The sequence below is a fragment of the Henckelia pumila genome, chromosome 3, assembly GCF_033568475.1.
Source record: "Henckelia pumila isolate YLH828 chromosome 3, ASM3356847v2, whole genome shotgun sequence".
NCBI lineage: Eukaryota > Viridiplantae > Streptophyta > Magnoliopsida > Lamiales > Gesneriaceae > Henckelia > Henckelia pumila.
The window spans coordinates 129,268,856-129,287,410 of record NC_133122.1 but is presented as its reverse complement, the minus strand read 5'-3'; the positions used below and the strand labels follow the sequence as shown (position 1 = coordinate 129,287,410).

Sequence of the window (18,555 nt, the reverse complement as noted above, 5' to 3'; positions counted from 1 at the left end):
AGCATAAATACCCGCTGTCAATCTTAGTCAGTATTTACATATCTTTCTATGGAAGTCTTAAAAAAATACCAGTCTAGAGTCCAAGACTACAAGCCAATAATCATCATATCATTAAAGCTAGTATAAAAGCCTTAACATGCTAATAGATACTCTTATTAATACTAATGATCTCGGACTATACCTGCATCCATCGTCAGCCCTTTGATGTCGAAGGCCCCAACTCTTGAGAAACACTCCACAGCTCTCTCGGAAGCACCTCTCTACTGCCCGACCTCAATTGTATGGTTGGAAACACCCAAAAGAACCCAAATATAGAGAGGAAAAGTTGTATGGACTATTTATAGGTGAAGTTCGAAAGCTCCAAACCTAAGTTTGGAAGTTTTGAACTGAGCATGTTGTCCACGTGCCAAACTGCTCTGATCTCCACTTTGGAAGCTCTGATCTCATGCATGAGAATAATTCTTGTGACACGTCACTTAGAGCGCATGGCCTAACCTTTGGAAGTTCCGATCTCCAGTTCAAAAGATCCGAACTTGACCCAAATTTATAATCCAATTAAACATCAGGATAATTAGGATTATGATTCCTTAATCATGTTTTATCTTTGAATCTCGTAAAACGAAGTGCGGGTTACTAAATTCTCCCCACCTTAAGACATATTTCCCTCGAAATCAAGCCTAAGTAAAACTGATAATAAAAACAATGAAATGTTGTTTTATTACATCTGAACATTTAAAAGATACAAGTACTGAATTCAAAAGAAAGTACAATGCTCAAAACAACTCGGGATGATATGAATACATACGACTCTATAATTCCAAGATTCTTCCTCGGTGCCTATACGCTAACACTGCACCATGACTTATTGTAGCGACCCAACCCGGATCCACTACTTAACAGAGACTAATTAAGCATGCATTAATCTTAAGCAAACCATAAACAGGAATTAAACGCGGAAATATCAAAATCCAGAATACAAAGTAGTTGACGGAATACAACCGACACTAAAACCCAAAATTAAAATTTAATAACACAATCAAATCGAAATCAGTGCATCAAATCCCAAACCACTAAGGGAAACTCACAGCAACCCTGTACCCTGGTCTCCAACCTGTCGCGAACCACCGACGTCTCTCAGTCTGAGACCTGCCCCATCGAAAATGGCATCCAGAAAATACAGAAATATTGGACGTGAGCGAATACGCTCAATACGAAAGCATAGATATATAAACGAATATGATGAATTCAATTAATTTAAAACTCATTCTATTCAGGGGAGCCAATCAAATATGCAGTACTGGCTCGAGTCAACACCGCAAGGTGCATCCACACACTCGTTCTATCACCGTAGCATCAGACTCCATCGTCACGTTGTACGTCTCCCGGTGCTAGACAAAATACAATAAATGAAGGGCTAAGCCTCCCTACCAACATGAATCATCTCTAATGAGATACAAGTCCAATATGATCATGCAGGTGCATAACCAATATGATCATGACACATAAAATACAACATATAAGTGTACATATCATGTTAGATATCTTGATCAGTACTTTCGTACCTCAAAACCTGAATCTCTAAAATCAGAAGTCTAGATCCAAGCCTACAAACCAATATTATCCAAGTCACTAATACTTTTCTACAAGACTTAACTAGACTAATAGATACCCTCTAAAACTACTAGGGATCCAAAATTATACATGTTTCCGTCGTCAACCCTTTGCTGTCAAAGGCCTCAACTCTTGGGCACAGCTTAGCTACGACTTTGGAACACCTTAACTAGACTAATATATGTTAGTTCGTGTTTTTTTTTTGAGTATATTTTATATTTAATTATGTGTATTTTTAATTTGTTATATTTATGTGAAATTTTATTGTGTCTTAAAAAATGATTATTTAATGAAATAAAAATAATAATATTTCAACATCACCACACCACTGTAGGAATTCAATGAATTATCAACTCTGACATTATCATGCGATCAAGTTAACAAATTCATCACACTAAGTTCTTCACATTGTTGTACATATTATAACTAGGATAGTCAACAAGAATTATTGATTGAATATTTTACGAAGAATTTGTTCTTACATATTCATATAATAGTGACATTGAAAGTCAGTCAAATATGAATCGCTATTATCTTTCTCCATGAGTATTTGATTTCTTGCTCAATATCCCTTCTTTGTTGTTCCCTCACCTTTATCCCGTTCTCCATTAATCTTGTCCATATTTTGAGTCATTGTTGTATAATGCTTTTTTGTTAAAAGAATCCTATCATCATCCATTTTCTCTCTCTCTTTAATATATTCTTTTCAATATTTCCATTATGTTTGTATCTTTCGATTATTAATCTTCTCTCATAATCCTTTTGAAGGCCTTACTTCCCATCAGTCTAATGTTTTTTCTCACATCATGCACGTCTTCGTCTCTTTCCTCCGTGGTATGTGTTTTAGATGGTTTGGAGAAAGGAGATGGAGAGTATTCACTGTCAATACTCTTCAGCTTCTTCGTAGCATTTGTCAAAACTCTTATATATTATTTTTTTGAACGACCATATCTTCTATTGTGGTTGATCTCTCAACACTAACCAAGATTTCTTATCGGACTATGAATGCTTATGATCTTGCTTGAACATTGTATGATCTTGAGCATACTAAACAAAAATAACCAAGTTTGAAATTTGTTGAATTTATAAAAAAAAATTATATATTCATACCTTCCTTGTCACGCCCCGTGTCCGAGACGTGTCACCGGCGTTGTTTCATACATGTAAATCAAAATTCATAACAACGGTTTAAACATATTATGACGATCGAAACTTTAAATAATACGTAATAGTTTTAAAATAAGCCCACTTACAGAGTTGTTCTTGAATCAAACTAACAATCGAAGCTTGGGCATAAACTTGGGAAGCAAAACTCGAAAATTCAGCCTACTGAATTTTTGAAATTGAGATAGCCTTGACCCTAACCTTCGAATTATGGGGAAACATTGGCAGAATCAAGAGCCTATAAGATAACTAAATTCTCAAGGAAATATGCAAGGGAAGTAGGCAACTTACTGACTCAAAGTGACTCAAACGAGCAACAAAACCAGCAGCACGATGCCTAGGGAGTTTCAAAACTTCAGCAGCCTTGAGTTCAAAAACTTGAGAGATTGTATGAGAGTTTTCTGAAGAGTGCCTTGCTGATGAAAAGGATGTGAGAAAAAGGCTGAAGGGGCGGAATCATGTGCTCAGTAAGAGGCTGAACTTCAGCCTTGATTTCATGCAATAGGGAGGAAAGAATCTGCAAATTCAAAATTCTTGATTTGTATGCTGTCAAAAATTGATTTGTATCCCACGAATAAGCCTTCATATTGGTATAACAATAAGGGAAATATTGTAGCTTCCAAGTAAAGAATTATTTCCATATTGGTGTAGGCTTGGAAGCCAAGTTTCGGGTCTTCTCATCCTTCCCTCTTTATAAGAAGTTTTGTCCTCGAAACTTGAGTTAACTTGATCTTCGAAGAGATAGAAATACTTAATCTGTATCTTCTCTTTCAATTCCCATGTAGCTTCTCTTTCAGTGTGATTTGACCATTGCACTTTGACATAAAGAATGGTCCTTTGCCTAAGGACTTGATCCATGGTATCCACTATTCGTATCGGGACTTCCTCATACTTTAGTTTCTCAGTCAGATTCTCGTCAATCAAGAGTGGTTCAACTTCAAGGACATGATTCAAATATGAGATAAACTTCCTCAGTTGCGAAACAATGAACAAATCATGAATCCTTGACATATTTGGTGGCAATTCTAGTCTATAAGAAAGCATACCCACCTTCTCCAAAATTTCAAAAGGTCCAACGTATCGAGGGTTCAGTTTTCCAGCTTTGATGAATCGTACGACTCCTTTCATTGGTGACACTTTCACATATGATTTCTCACCAACTTGGATTTCTAGAGATCTCCTTTTCATGTCAGCCCAACTCTTCTGTCGATCTTGTGTAGCTTTGAGTCTTTCCTTGATAACCACAACTTTCTCTACTGTTGTTTGGACAAGTTCTGGTCCCGTAATAAACTTCTCTCCCAATTCATCCCAATATAGTGGTGATCGACATTTTCTTCCATACAGTGCCTCGTATGGAGCCATCCCAATACTGATGTGATAGCTGTTGTTGTAGGCAAACTCAATTAAGGGTAAGTGTTCGCTCCAATTGTTGCTGAAGTCTAGAGCACAAGCCCTTAACATATCCTCCAGAGTTTGAATTGTTCTCTTGGTTTGTCCGTCCGTTTGAGGTGGTAGGCTGTACTGAGGGTGACCTTGGTTCCCATAGCCTCTTGGAAGCTTTTCCAAAAACGGGACACAAACCTCGGGTCTCTATCTGATAAGATGCTTGCTGGAACTCCATGAAGTCTGACTATATTGTCCATGTATAACATAGCCAACTTATCCAAGTTGTAATTCATACGGACTGGTAGAAAGTGAGAAGACTTTGTGAGTCTATCGTCAATGACCCAAATTCCGTCATGGATTTGCCTTGATTTTGGCAGCCCTACTACAAAGTCCATGAAAATGTGCTCCCATTTTCATTCGGGAATTTTCAGGGGTTGAATTAATCCTCCTGGTCTTTGGTGTTCTGCTTTGACCTTTTGGCATACTTGACATCTAGAGACGAATTTGGCCACATCTCTTTTCATTCTGCTCCACCAGAAGTGCTTCTTCAAATCTCTATACATCTTTTTCCTACCAGGGTGGATCAAAAATTTTGATTTATGTGCTTCAGACATCACTTCTTGACGAATATTATCAATGTCTGGTACACACAATCGTCCTTTCATCCACAAGACTCCTTTCTCATCTGACTGAAAATTATTTGACTTCCCTTCCTTGACTTGTTCCTTGAGTTTTGTCATTAAGGGATCTCGATCTTGCTTCAATTTGACTGTCTCTCGAAGGCATGGTTGGATCGAGACTGAAGCCAAGATCGTTTTACTCATATCCTTTCGGCTTAAAGCGTCAGCCACTTTATTTTCCTTACCCGGATGGTAGCTAATGGTCAAGTCGTAATTCTTCAATAGTTCTATCCATCTCCTCTGCATCATGTTTAACTCCTTCTAAGTGAACAAATACTTGAGGCTTTGATGGTTAGTGAAAATCTCGCACCTGGAACCGTAGAGGTAGTGTCTCAAAATTTTTAGTGCAAACACTACGCCAGCCAATTCGAGGTCATGAGTTGGGTGGTTCTGCTCATATGGTTTTAATTGCCTTGAAGCATAAGCAATTACTCTTCCATCTTGCATGAGCACACACCCTAAACCTCCTTTAGATGCGTCACTATAAATGGCGAAGTCTTTGCCTTCTTCCGGTAGTATCAACACTGGGGTCGACGCAAGTATCTTTTTCAGAGTCTCAAAGCTTTTCTCACAATCATCATTCCAGTTAAACTTAGAATTCTTTTGTGTGAGTTTCGTGAGAGGTATAGCTATAGAGGAGAATCCCTCAACAAACTTTTGGTAATAACCTGCTAAACCCAAAAAGCTCCGAATCTCGGTCACTGTCTTTGGTCTGGGCCAGTCAGAGATTGCTTCCACTTTCTTGGGATCCACAGACACGCCGGTCTCTGAGATGATATGGCCCAAGAAAGTGACACTTTTGATCCAGAATTCACATTTCTTGAATTTTACGTACAACTCTCTTTCTCTAAGTGTCTGCAGGGTGAGACGGAGATGTTCCTTGTGGTCTTCCTCACTTGGTGAATACACAAGGATGTCATCGATAAACACCACCACAAATTTATCGAGAAAGGTTTTGAACACTCTATTCATGAGGTCCATAAATGCCGCTGGAGCGTTTGTCAATACGAAGGGCATTACTGTGAACTCATAGTGTCCATACCTTGTTCTGAACGCTGTCTTCGAGACGTCTTTAGCTTTGACCTTCAGCTGGTGGTACCCTGATCGAAGGTCAAGCTTGGAGAATATTGTTGCTCCTTTGAGTTGACCGAAAGATCATCGATTCTTGGAAGAGGGTATTTGTTCTTGATTGTGATCTTGTTCAACTCTCTATAGTCAATACACAATCTCATACTCCCATCTTTCTTCTTTACAAGCAAGACAGGAGCTCCCCACGGAGAAGCACTTGGTCTGATTTGTTTCTTATCCAACAACTCTTGGAGTTGATCCTTTAAATCCTTAAGTTCAGCTGGTGCCATTCGATATGGCACTTTAGAGATTGGTACAACATCTGGTACAAAATTAATTTCAAATTCTACTTCCCTATCTGGAACAATTCCAGGTAATTCCTTAGGAAAGATGTCTAAGAATTCTTGCACTACCGGAATATCTCCTAGTTTAATTTTGACTCTTTATTTTACTTCGCTAATCATAGTTAGGTAAATTTCCTCACCGTTCTTCATGGATTTCCATGCTTGGGAAGCAGATAAGAGGGATTTGTGTCCCTTTTCTTTGCCTTGAAAGACGACTTCCTTTTTGTTCGGAACCGAAAGCTTCACGTTCTTCTCTCTAAAATCGACCAATGCATGGTTCTCGGCTAACCAATCCATACCCAAAATTGCATCGAATTCAACCATATTGAGTTCAATCAAGATGGCTTTGAAAGTATGCTTATTGATACATATATTGAAGTTTCGGTGAACCATACGACTCTCAATAGTTTTGCTAGTAGGAGTTGCTACTCTATAAGGTTCGACAAGCATTTCAGGTTCAAGCCTTAAATTCTTAGAGAATCTCTTGGATATAAAAGAATGAGTGGCACCGCAATCAAACAATACATAAGCAGGAAATTGATTGATCAAAATGGTACCTGGCACGACATCGTTTGCATCATCTGTTGGAAAACGGTGTTCAGATCAATTGGAATTGATACCCGATGCAGCGAAAGTTTAAAAATTTTATTTTATTAATATGGAACGATTCCATATCTGGGTATCAAAACTTTTACGATTAAATTTGTGTAAGTAAAATAAATAATCACAATTAAATATTTTACCTTAAAATCTCAAAGCGAGATTATGGACACCAACAGAATTTAATCTGCTCTTGTTGTATATCCCCGGAACTGATGAACGAATGTTTCTTCAATCAGGTCCACGAATAGAAAACAAAACCCTCTGATTGACTGCACTAGAAATCAATCAGAAGTTTGCGTAGAGAATAAACAGATATAATCTGTTAATTCAGATTGTAATTTTTCATAAAAATCACAAGCCGAATTTTCTCCGAAAGAGACAGAGGATTTCGAAAATCCTCTTGAATAATCTAGACTGATTTTCGAAAATTCAAGACTGAAAATCACACCAAATTTTCGAACACTGCAGCCCTATTTATAGATAATTTCTAGTTATAATTGTATCAGGACTCTAACTCCTTAAAGCCCACAATCCATAACTTAAGCCCAACAAGCCAAGCCTGTTGTTGTAGAAATTAATATAAAATTCATTATGACTCCGATTGATAAACTGATTTCACCAATGTGCACAGAAACCATTTCTGCATCTTTTAGAGTCAAGATAATTTTTCTAAATCCGAATTCAGTGATTTCCAAAAATGTCCATCCCTATGTCATTTTAGGAAATTCCACTCCCTTTAGTTAAGAAGTCCAACTTCTCTTTTATTAAATTTAACTCTTTAAATTTAACTGTCTCTACGGGGTTTTAGTAATCCATTACTTGTGTAACCCTCAATGGTTCAGGAATATAGCTAGCCGTGGGTTCACAACTCCTTGTGACTTGGAACAACAATTTCCGACTTACCCATCGAATCATGGTAAGAGCGCCTAGCAACATCGCCCCATGATTCCCTAGGTATTACTGATAGTGCCTGCAAGAACCAGTAGATTTTGGTTAGCATATAGTATGGTCCCTTCAACCATATATCCCGATCGAATCAACAACCATTAGTATATTGAGAGTCGTTCGAGATTTGATAACTATGCATAACATCTTGGAGATCTATTAGTGACATCGCATGTGTTACTAGGATAACCCATTAACCTAAAACACATCATGTACTCTGGCCAGAAATTCGTCACACTAATATCTCCTCAGATCGCATAGGATATCCACACTCGCAAGTATGTGGTGAATCCTTGACAACAAAGCATCGACTCCTTTATGTGTCGTAACTGTACCCAATCCCGACACTTGATGACCCCAATAGAGTCGGTAAACGAGTCAAAGTACAGTACTAGCATATAGAGTCTCAATGATGTTTCAAGTAATAAGGACTAATGGTGTACAACCAAAACCGCGGACTTTATCCACTCGATAAGTGATAACCACTTGGAAAGTCCGAATAGGGTAGTTCGATCATTCATCATATGAATATCCATTTGCATGCTTTGAACATCTCTATGTTCCATACCAATGAAACGTGGTACTCGGCATCGCAAATGCTAGTCTCAATCTCGAGCGATCCTTATCCTTATTTGCGGACGGCTCAATTGACTAGGAACAGTTTAGAATATACAGTGACTATAAGATGTGTTTCATGATAGCCATCCCCATGTGCTACCACATCTTACATACACTATAGTATATTCAAGGTCTTTATCAAAACAACAATAGTATATCATAATATAACATTATGAAGAAAGATAAAGTCAATGCCATTATAAAAGTGTAAATTATATTAAACAAAAGATTGTTTTACATAGAGTCATAAAAGCCCTTAGCCACAAGTTGGCTAACCGGGCACCCACTCTTTCAATCTCCCACTTGCCCTAAAGCCAACTAGTCATACTACGTAATCCCATTGCTTCGCGATGTTTGTCAAACAATAGTCCTGGCAAGGGCTTAGTAAGCGGATCAGCGATATTGTCTGTAGAGGCCACTCTCTCGACACTGATGTCTCCTCTTTCCACAATCCCCCCGGATGATGTGGTATTTCCTCAGTACGTGTTTGGACTTCTGATGAGACCTTGGCTCCTTTGCCTGAGCAATGGCACCCGTGTTGTCACAGTACACCGGGACTGGACCAACAGCTTCAGGAATTACACCCAACTCTTGGATGAATTTCCTTATCCAAACCGCCTCTTTAGCAGAAGCTGATGCTGCAATGTATTCTGCCTCAGTGGTGGAATTTGCTGTGGTGTCCTGCTTGGAACTCTTCCAAGAGACAACACCGCCATTGAGCACGAATACAAATCCAGAGGTTGATTTCGAGTCATCCACGTCACATTGGAAGCTAGAGTCGGTATAGCCTTCCAACTTCAATTCTCTCCCTCCATAAACCATGAATAAATTCTTAGTCCTTCGCAAGTACTTAAGAATATCCTTCACGGCTTTCCAATGCATTTAACCGGGATTGGCTTGGTATCTGCTCGTGACGCTCAGAGCATAGGCCACATCCGGTCTGGTAGATATCATCCCATACATGATACTACCTATGGCTGACGCATATGGCACGTGTGTCATCTTCTCTATCTCTTCGTCAGTCTTGGGACACATAGACTTGGATAGAGAAACTTCATGACACATAGGTAGATGTCCTCTCTTGGACTCATCCATAGAAAACCTTTTCAATATGGTGTCGATGTAGGTTGATTGAGTGAGTCCTATCATTCTTTTAGATCTATCTCTATAGATCTGAATTCCTAGAATATAGGATGCCTCACCTAAATCCTTCATCGAGAATCTACCTGATAACCATATCTTTGTTGACTGCAACATCCCTACATCATTCCCCATGATTAGGATGTCATCAACATAAAGTACTAAGAATGTTACCGCATTCTTAACTACTTTCTTGTACACGCATGGTTCCTCCGGGTTCTTGATGAAACCAAAATCCTTTATTGTTTCATCAAATTTCTGGTTCCAACTTCTTGATGCTTGTTTGAGACCATAGATTGATCTCTGAAGCTTGCATACCTTATGCTCGCTTCCCATGGATGTGTATCCCTCAGGCTGCATCATATAGATCTCTTCCTTAATGTTTCCATTAAGAAATGCAGTCTTTACATCCATTTGCCATATCTCATAGTCATACCATGCTGCTATGGCAATAAGGATTCTTATGGACTTGAACATTGCGACTGGTGAAAAGGTTTCATCATAGTCAACTCCTTGTCTTTGAGAATAACCTTTTGCCACCAATCGTGCCTTGTAGGTCCATACCTTTCCATCAGGCCCAAGCTTTCTCTTGTAGATCCATTTGCACCCAATTGGAACAATTCCATCGGGAGGATCTACAAAAGACCAAACTTGGTTAGAATGCATCGAGTCTATTTCCGATTGCATAGCTTCAAGCCATAAATTCGAATCCGCATCAGAAATTGCTTCCTTGAAGTTTCTTGGATCACATCCAATGTCGGGTTCACTTTGATCCCCTTCAAGAAGAAGACCATATCTAATAGGAGGCCTAGAAGTCCTCTCGGATCTCTTAGTAATAGGCGTGTCTTGTGATGATTCTTGAGGTGTAGGATCACTATTTTGTATCTCGGGTTCTTCTCGAATCTCTTCGAGTTCCATCATCTTGCCTTTCTTATCCAATAAGAACTCCTTCTCTAAGAAGGTGGCATTCCTTGAAACAAACACTTTTGTTTCATTAGGATGATAGAAATAATATCCGATTGAATTCTTCGGATACCCTAAAAAATAACATAAGGTGGATCGACTATCCAACTTATCTCCCACTGTCTGCTTCACGTAAGCAGGACATCCCCAAATCCTCAAGTACGAATACTTAGGAGCTTTGCCATTCCATAACTCGTATGGTGTTTTATTTACTGCTTTAGTGTGGGCGTTGTTTAACAACAATACCGCCGTTTCAAGCGCGTAGCACCAAAACGAAGGTGGGAGCTCAGTGAAGCTCATCATGGATCAAACCATGTCCAACAAAGTTCGATTGCGACGCTCCGAAACACCATTAAGCTGAGGTGTCATAGGAGGAGTCCACTGAGAGAGAATCCCATTCTCTTTTAGATAGTCCAAAAACTCGGTACTTAAGTATTCTCCACCTCGATCCGATCGAAGTGCCTTAATACTTTTACCTAGTTTGTTTTCTACTTCAGCCTTGAATTCTTTGAACTTTTCAAATGCTTCAAACTTATATTTCATTAAATATAAATACCCATACCTAGAATGATCATCAGTAAAGGTAATGAAGTAGGTGTTGCCACATTTAGTACCAATCCTAAATGGACCGCAAACATCTGTATGGATCAAATCCAACAAATTTTGACTACGCTCAGGTTTCCCTTTGAAAGGAGATTTAGTCATTTTTCCCTTTAGGCAGGACTCACAAGTAGGTAGAGAGTTAATATCAGACATATCAAACATGCCCTCTCCCACTAGCTTGTTCATCCTCCTTGAGGAAATATGACCTAGCCTAGCATGCCAAAGGTTTGCCGGGTTTTGACTATCGTCCTTCCTTTTAATTGTTGTTACCGGTTTATCAACATAATTAATTGGAACGTCTTTTAATTTTTAGCTATATAGATCGTTTTCAAGTTGTCCATTTCCAATCAAACATTCATTCTTGTAAATATTGCAAATCCCATTCACAAAATTGCAAGAAAAACCATCTCTATCAAACATAGAAATAGATATAATGTTTTTGACCAAATCTGTAACATATAAAATATCTCTCAAAAATAACTTAAAATTGTTCTGCAAAACTAAATAAATGTCTCCTATAGCTTTGGCTTCGACTCTAGAACCATTCCCGAGCCTTATCTGGGTCTCACCCATCCTTAGCTTACGACTTCTTGTCATCACCTGCAAATCATTGCAAATGTGAGATCCACATCTGGTATCCAATACCCAAGAAGAAGTATTAAGCGAAACATTTATTTCAATGTAAAACATACCCTTTGCAGTTCGCAATTGTTCGAGGTATTCCTTGTAGTTACGTTTCCAATGACCGGGTTTCTTGCAGTAATGGCAAACGTTTTCATCTTTTATCCCAATTGAAGCCTTGGCCTTTCCCTTCTTATTTGGTACAATCTTCTTGGGCGGGGCAGAACATTTCTTACCCTTTCCACTTGGTCCTTTCTTAGAGTTAGAAGAGGAGCCAACCAAGAGTACCGGTTTATCCTTCTTTAGTGTGGCTTCATATGTGACAAGCATATTGACCATCTCTTCAAGGGTGGCCTCTATCTTGTTCATATTGAAGTTCATCACAAAACCGTCAAACGATGAAGGAAGTGATAGAAGCAACAAGTCCACGCTAAGTTCATGCTCCAAAGTCAAGTCGAGTGTTACCAACTTTTCAATGAGCCCAATCATGTGCACACCATGCTCACGGACCGAAGTCCCATCTTGCATGCGGCTCGTCATGAGCTCTCTGACGGTGGCATACCTCTCCGACCTTGACTGAGCTCCAAAGAGTTCCTTGAGGTTCTTGTGAATGTCAGCAGCATTAACGGCATCCTCGAATCTCCTTTGAAGCTCATCAGACATCGAAGCCTGCATGTAGCATTTGGCCTTGATATCATGGTCCCACCATAAATCAAGTTTGGCCAACTCTTCCGGACTTGTATTAGCCGGGGCTTCCTTCGGAGGCGGCTTCTCTAACACGTAGAAAGCTTTTTCCGAAGTAAGAATAATTTTCAACTTACGGAACCATTCCGTATAGTTTGCGCCAGTCAATTTGTTTTGTTCGAGAATTGAAAACAGTGGATTGCGAGAAGTCATTGTAATAGTATACTAAAAAGGAAACAGACAATAATCAATGATTGTTTAATTAATTTACTAAGACATAAAATATGGCAAATTTTATTTTATGAATTACACTCCCACTATTTTAACGATTTCACTACCCTCTAGTGAAAATGGAAAACTTTTTCCTTAGTGAGAACATGGAGTCCAATTGACAAATCATGATCCCGAATAATATCAGCCAACCATAATTTTCAAAAGGTAGAGCCCAATTACTTCCAAAGTAACCCCCATGTTTTTACCTCATGTCCAATAAGGGCCCAATAATATGACGCCGTTTATTGTGACATGTCAAGATAACCCATCTATATTAAGTTGTGATGGACGGTCGCCATGTGGATCCCCCAATAATATGAGCCAATCCCATGGGAGTTCCACCCAACTTACAACATGTGTCGATCCAATGTACAGCTTTCCGACGAACGGGCCCCCCCAATAATATGAGCCGGACCGTATCCGCGGGTAGCATCTCATACATTGATCGTTGATGGAAGGTAGGAATATTTAAACAATATTTAAATTCCCTTTTTATTAATCTTGATATCAATTTTAAATCATATTTAAAATGATGGATTTTTAATTTTGAAAATTTGTCTCATCATGCAATTTATGTATGCTTGCGGGATTCATACAATTTAGTCTAAACATGCATACATCAATAATATCATATATTATTTAAGGATGATCGATCTCATTAACTAATCGACCCGTGGTTGCCAATCACGAGTCTAAGTCCAATCCTAGGTGATATGCAAGTATGCAATGCAATCCTATTACATTGTGCTTCCAATTTACATTTCTTCGGTCTTCATTGTCTGCTGGGCCCACCATTTCTTCAAATCTTTGTCTCCCACTAAGTCTAATAAATTTACAATAAATTTCGATGACAAATATGGGATACATTTTTAGGGGTGGGAACGGGCCACAAACCAGGCCCACTTTTATTACATATGACAATCATATTGGGCTATAAACCAAGCCAATTAATAAACACCAACAACAATAAGACAAATGTAAATCACCTAACATGCACCTAAAACATTGGACATGGCAATCGATCATCCTTTATCCATTAATTAATTCAATAATTAAATAATTGGATAAACATGCAAAGGCATCATAATTAAAAGATAAAATCATATTTTATCTTATCCATCCATAAGATCATATCTTATCATCAAATGTACCAAAATAATTAATTTTATAAAATCTAATTTAACGGATAAAATTTATAAATTTTCCAAAAATTCAAATTTATCCAAAATCAATTTTAAAAATTTCGGACTCGAACAATTCGATCCGATGCCTCGTGATCTAATCAAAAACAATTTTTGATCGGATCAAACACTAGAATTTCAAAAATTCAAAATTTTTTAAAAAATAAAATTTTAATTTTCCGGGCTGCCCGGGACAATCCCGGGCAGCCCGTCGCTGCCCATTGGGCAGCGACGATCCCTGCCCTGGGTAGCGCCGTGCGCTGCCCGTGTTTTGCCCGTCAAAATTTTGATTTTAAAAAATTTGTTTTGTTTCAAAAACCGAGGCTTAAAAATTTTGTACAATCGATTAATTTAATCGTTTGATCTGAGCAACCTGGCTCTGATACCACTGTTGGAAATCGGTGTTCAGATCAATTAGAATTGATACCCGGTGCAGCGGAAGTTTAAAAATTTTATTTTATTAATATGGAACGATTTCATATCTGAGTATCAAAACTTTTACGATTAAATTTGTGTAAATAAAATAAATAATCACAATTAAATATTTTACCTTAAAATCTCGAAGCGAGATTATGGACACCAACAGAATTTAATCTGTTCTTGTTGTATATCCCCGGAACTGATGAACGAACGTTTCTTCAATCAGGTCCACGAATAGAAAACAAAACCCTCTGATTGACTGCACTAAAAATCAATCAGAAGTTTGCGTAGAGAATAAACAGATATGATCTGTTAATTCAGATTGTAATTTTTCATAAAAATTACAAGCCGAATTTTCTCCGAAAGGGACAGAGGATTTCGAAAATCCTCTTGAATAATCTAGACTGATTTTCGAAAATTCAAGACTGAAAATCACACCAAATTTTCGAACACTGCAGCCCTATTTATAGTTAATTTCTAGTTATAATTGTATCAGGACTCTAACTTCTTAAAGCCCACAAACCATAACTTAAGCCCAACAAGTCAAGCCTGTTGTTGTAGAAATTAATATAAAATTCATCGTGACTCCGATTGATAAAATGATTTCACCAATGTGCACAGAAACCATTTCTGCATCTTTTAGAGTCAAGATAATTTTTCTGAATCCGAATTCAGTAATTTTCAAAAATGTCCATCCCTATGTCATTTTAGGAAATTCCACTCCCTTTAGTTAAGAAGTCCAACTTCTCTTTCATTAAATTTAACTCTTTAAATTTAACTATCTCTACGGGGTTTTAGTAATCCATTACTTGTGTAACCCTCAATGGTTCAGGAATACAGCTAGCCGTGGGCTCACAACTCCTTGTGACTCGGAACAACAATTTCCGACTTACCCATCGAATCATGGTAAGAGCGCCTAGCAACATCGCCCCATGATTCCCTAGGTATTACTGATAGTGCCTGCAAGAACCAGTAGATTTTGGTTAGCGTACAGTACGGTCCCTTCAACCATATATCCCGATCGAATCAACAACCATTGGTATATCGAGAGTCGTTCGAGATTCGATAACTATGCATAACATCTTGGATATCTATTAGTGACATCGCATGTGTTACTAGGATAACCCATTAACCTAAAACACATCATGTACTCTGGCCAGAGATTCGTCACACTAATATCTCCTCAGATTGCATAGGATATCCACACTCGCAAGTATGTGATGAATCCTTGACAACAAAGTATCGACTCCTATATGTGTCGTAACTGTACCCAATCCCGACACCTGATGACCCCAATAGAGTCGGTAAACGAGTCAAAGTACAGTACTAGCATATAGAGTCTCAATGATGTTTCAAGTAATAAGGACTAATGGTGTACAACCAAAACCGCGGACTTTATCCACTCGATAAGTGATAACCACTTGGAAAGTCCGAATAGGGTAGTTCGATCATTCATCATATGAATATCCATTTGCATGCTTTGAACATCTCTATGTTCCATACCAATGAAACGTGGTACTCGGCATCGCAAATGCTAGTCTCAATCTCAAGAGATCCTTATCCTTATTTGCAGACGGCTCAATTGACTAGGAACAGTTTAGAATATACAGTGACTATAAGATGTGTTTCATGATAGCCATCCCCATGTGCTACCACATCTTACATACACTATAGTATATTCAAGGTCTTTATCAAAACAACAATAGTATATCATAATATAACATTATGAAGAAAGATAAAGTCAATGTCATTATAAAAGTGTAAATTATATTAAACAAAAGATTGTTTTACATAGAGTCATAAAAGCCCTTAGCCACAAGTTGGCTAATCGGGCACCCACTCTTTCATCATCAGCTTCCTCTTGAGTGATGGCAAACACCCGAGCATGGGGTTTGTTATCTTTTGGCTTTCCTGGGGTGGCGTTAATGTTTGATCTCATTCCCACCTTCTTAGGCTCGGGGCAATCAGCAATGCGGTGTCCCATCTTTTCACAGTTAAAACACGCACCGGAGGTTCTACGACATTCACCTGGGTGGCGAAAGTTGCAAATGGGGCATAGCTTAATTGCTGCGTCAGTCGGAATGAAACCCTTGGATGGGCCACTAGATTGATTTGGCCTCTTTAATTTCTGACCACTTTGGTTGGTTGAGCCCGAGAGGGGTCTTTTATTGCTGTGCTCGTCCTCATGCCATTTGATATCAGTCTCGGCTCTAATGGCTGCTCCCATTAGATCAACAAAAGTCGTGGCTTGATAAACTGCCAAGGCTAACTGGATCCTAATGTTAAGTCCCTTCTTGTAACGGTGAATTTTTAGAGTGTCATCAGCCATGATGGTCGGTACATAGGTTCCAAGGGAGTTGAACTTGGATGTGTATTCCATCATCGACATCTCTGGGGTTTGGACAAAGTTCTCAAACTCGTTCAACTTTTGCAATTTGATTTCTGCCGGGAAATAATTCTTCAGAAAAGCATCCCGGAATCGCTGCCATGTAATCGGCCCTATTGTCATCATTGCTGGTGAAATATCCTCCCACCACTTTCTCTCTTTGTCCTCCAAGAATGGTGTCACTACATCGACCTTAACTCCTTCCAAAATTTCAAGTAACCGGAGATGAGTTTCCATGTTTTTGAGCCAGTTCTAACCTACTTTCGGATCAGAGCTCCCATCTAAGGTCGGTGCCTTGTTCTTCCTAAGGGACTCATAGTGATACTTAGTCTCATGTTGAGCAGGAGGTGGCGGCGGTGGCGAATGAGTCCCGACCAAACCTTGGAGGGCGGTAGCCACTATCGTAGCTATTGCCATCATATCTTCTTGGCTGAGATTGACTCCCGGTGGTGAAGGTGGAGGTGGAGGTGGAGGTGGATTCCCATTGTTATTGTTGTTGTTGTCTTCATGGTTGCGATTGTAACGGGGGTTGCGACCTTGTCTTGATCATCTTTCCATTTCCTACAAATGCACGAGAGTTTTCTAAGAATAGATTGATAGTTGCAGAAAGATAACAATGAGAGAGGATAGTTAAATAATGGAAGTCCAATTCGAAGAGTAAGAGAAATATTGTTTTATTGATAATAGAATCTCAAATATAAGAAGTTCAGACAGATAGCTGACTTGATAAATAAAGAAAACAGACACTGAGCAGATGACAATGACATAATGACAGTAAATAGCATAATGTGAAACAAATAAGAAGTTCAGCCATCCGTGCACGGGTCCGTGCATTAACCTGAAGAGGACATGGACCCCGTGACACCTCCGGTTAAGGGTCATTGCACACAAAATACACTAAAAGTCGAAATCTCTGTCAGCTTACACGCACCCTTACACAGAAAGGGCACGGGGTTCGTGCATGAACAAAAACAAACATTCTTGAAATGCGAGGGTGCACGGACCCCTACACGGATGTAGGCACGGGGTTCGTGACATGCTACACCAGAAAAACTCAAGGCATTTCAGAACAAAATTCATGGAATACAACTCCCAATTACAACAAAACATAAATCATGCATTACAACCTCAATCTCATCAAAATAATACATGTAGTCTTAGAGTTATACATACATTCGATCTAGTAGAACATGCTTCGGTTCTATTTATACAATTCCAAAACAAGAGTTTGAAATACAATTCAACTCCTAAAACCAAATCCAAGTCCTCACTCTATCATCTCAACACCTAACCATGTGATCTCTGGCTCGATCCTGCCCCACCTGTTGTCATGCACACATACAAAACAAAACAACAGCCGGATAAACCGGTGAGAATAATTCCCAGTAAAGAGACGTAAGCACATAAGCAAAGTTCATATATCAATCATGATATAAATAATATGCAATGCATGTTTTCGTGAATTTCTTCTATCATCGAGATTCATATCCGATCCTGACATCAAGATTCGTATCCGATCTTGATACACTAATCCAAACTTCTCGTTGTTCTTATCCGGCCCGAGAGATAGATGAATGAATGTCATATAAACAATATGTTCACATTCTAAATCAAACATATAAACATAAAAGTATGTGGTTTAGGGACTCGATATTCAATCCGAACTCGAGTATTCCATCCCATTATAATCGATGTCGTCGTTTACCTTTCTCGATGATTCATAAGCTCCAAATCTGGATAAGAAAGGATAAACCCATTTCAAAAATTCATTCGAACCCAAACAATCATCAATAACAAAACGATACTATACCGGCTTCAATCTCTAACCAAAAAAAAGTCCGCAATCTAGAAGCTCGACGGCCTTC

At 38.7% G+C, this 18,555-nt stretch overlaps 1 protein-coding gene across 1 annotated transcript; it reads right to left on the bottom strand.

The window, feature by feature from the left end:
- Positions 1-5,926: 5,926 nt before the first annotated feature.
- On the bottom strand, positions 5,927-16,927 carry LOC140889487 (uncharacterized). Its single transcript, XM_073297206.1, has 3 exons — positions 16,141-16,927; positions 6,394-6,834; positions 5,927-6,267 (listed from the first exon to the last, which is right to left on the bottom strand). The coding sequence occupies exons 1-3, from the start codon at positions 16,925-16,927 to the stop codon at positions 5,927-5,929; spliced, it is 1,569 nt and encodes a 522-aa protein (XP_073153307.1).
- Positions 16,928-18,555: the final 1,628 nt, after the last annotated feature.

Coding starts and splice junctions, on each gene's coding strand:
- LOC140889487 (XM_073297206.1), bottom strand. CDS start 16,927: ATGGAAACTCATCTCCGGTTACTTGAAATTTTGGAAGGAGTTAAGGTC. Junction 6,835..16,140: donor AGCTGATGATGAAAGAGTGG/GTGCCCGATTAG, acceptor GTTTTCCAACAG/ATGATGCAAACGATGTCGTG. Junction 6,268..6,393: donor ATGGAAATCCATGAAGAACG/GTGAGGAAATTT, acceptor GAATTGTTCCAG/ATAGGGAAGTAGAATTTGAA.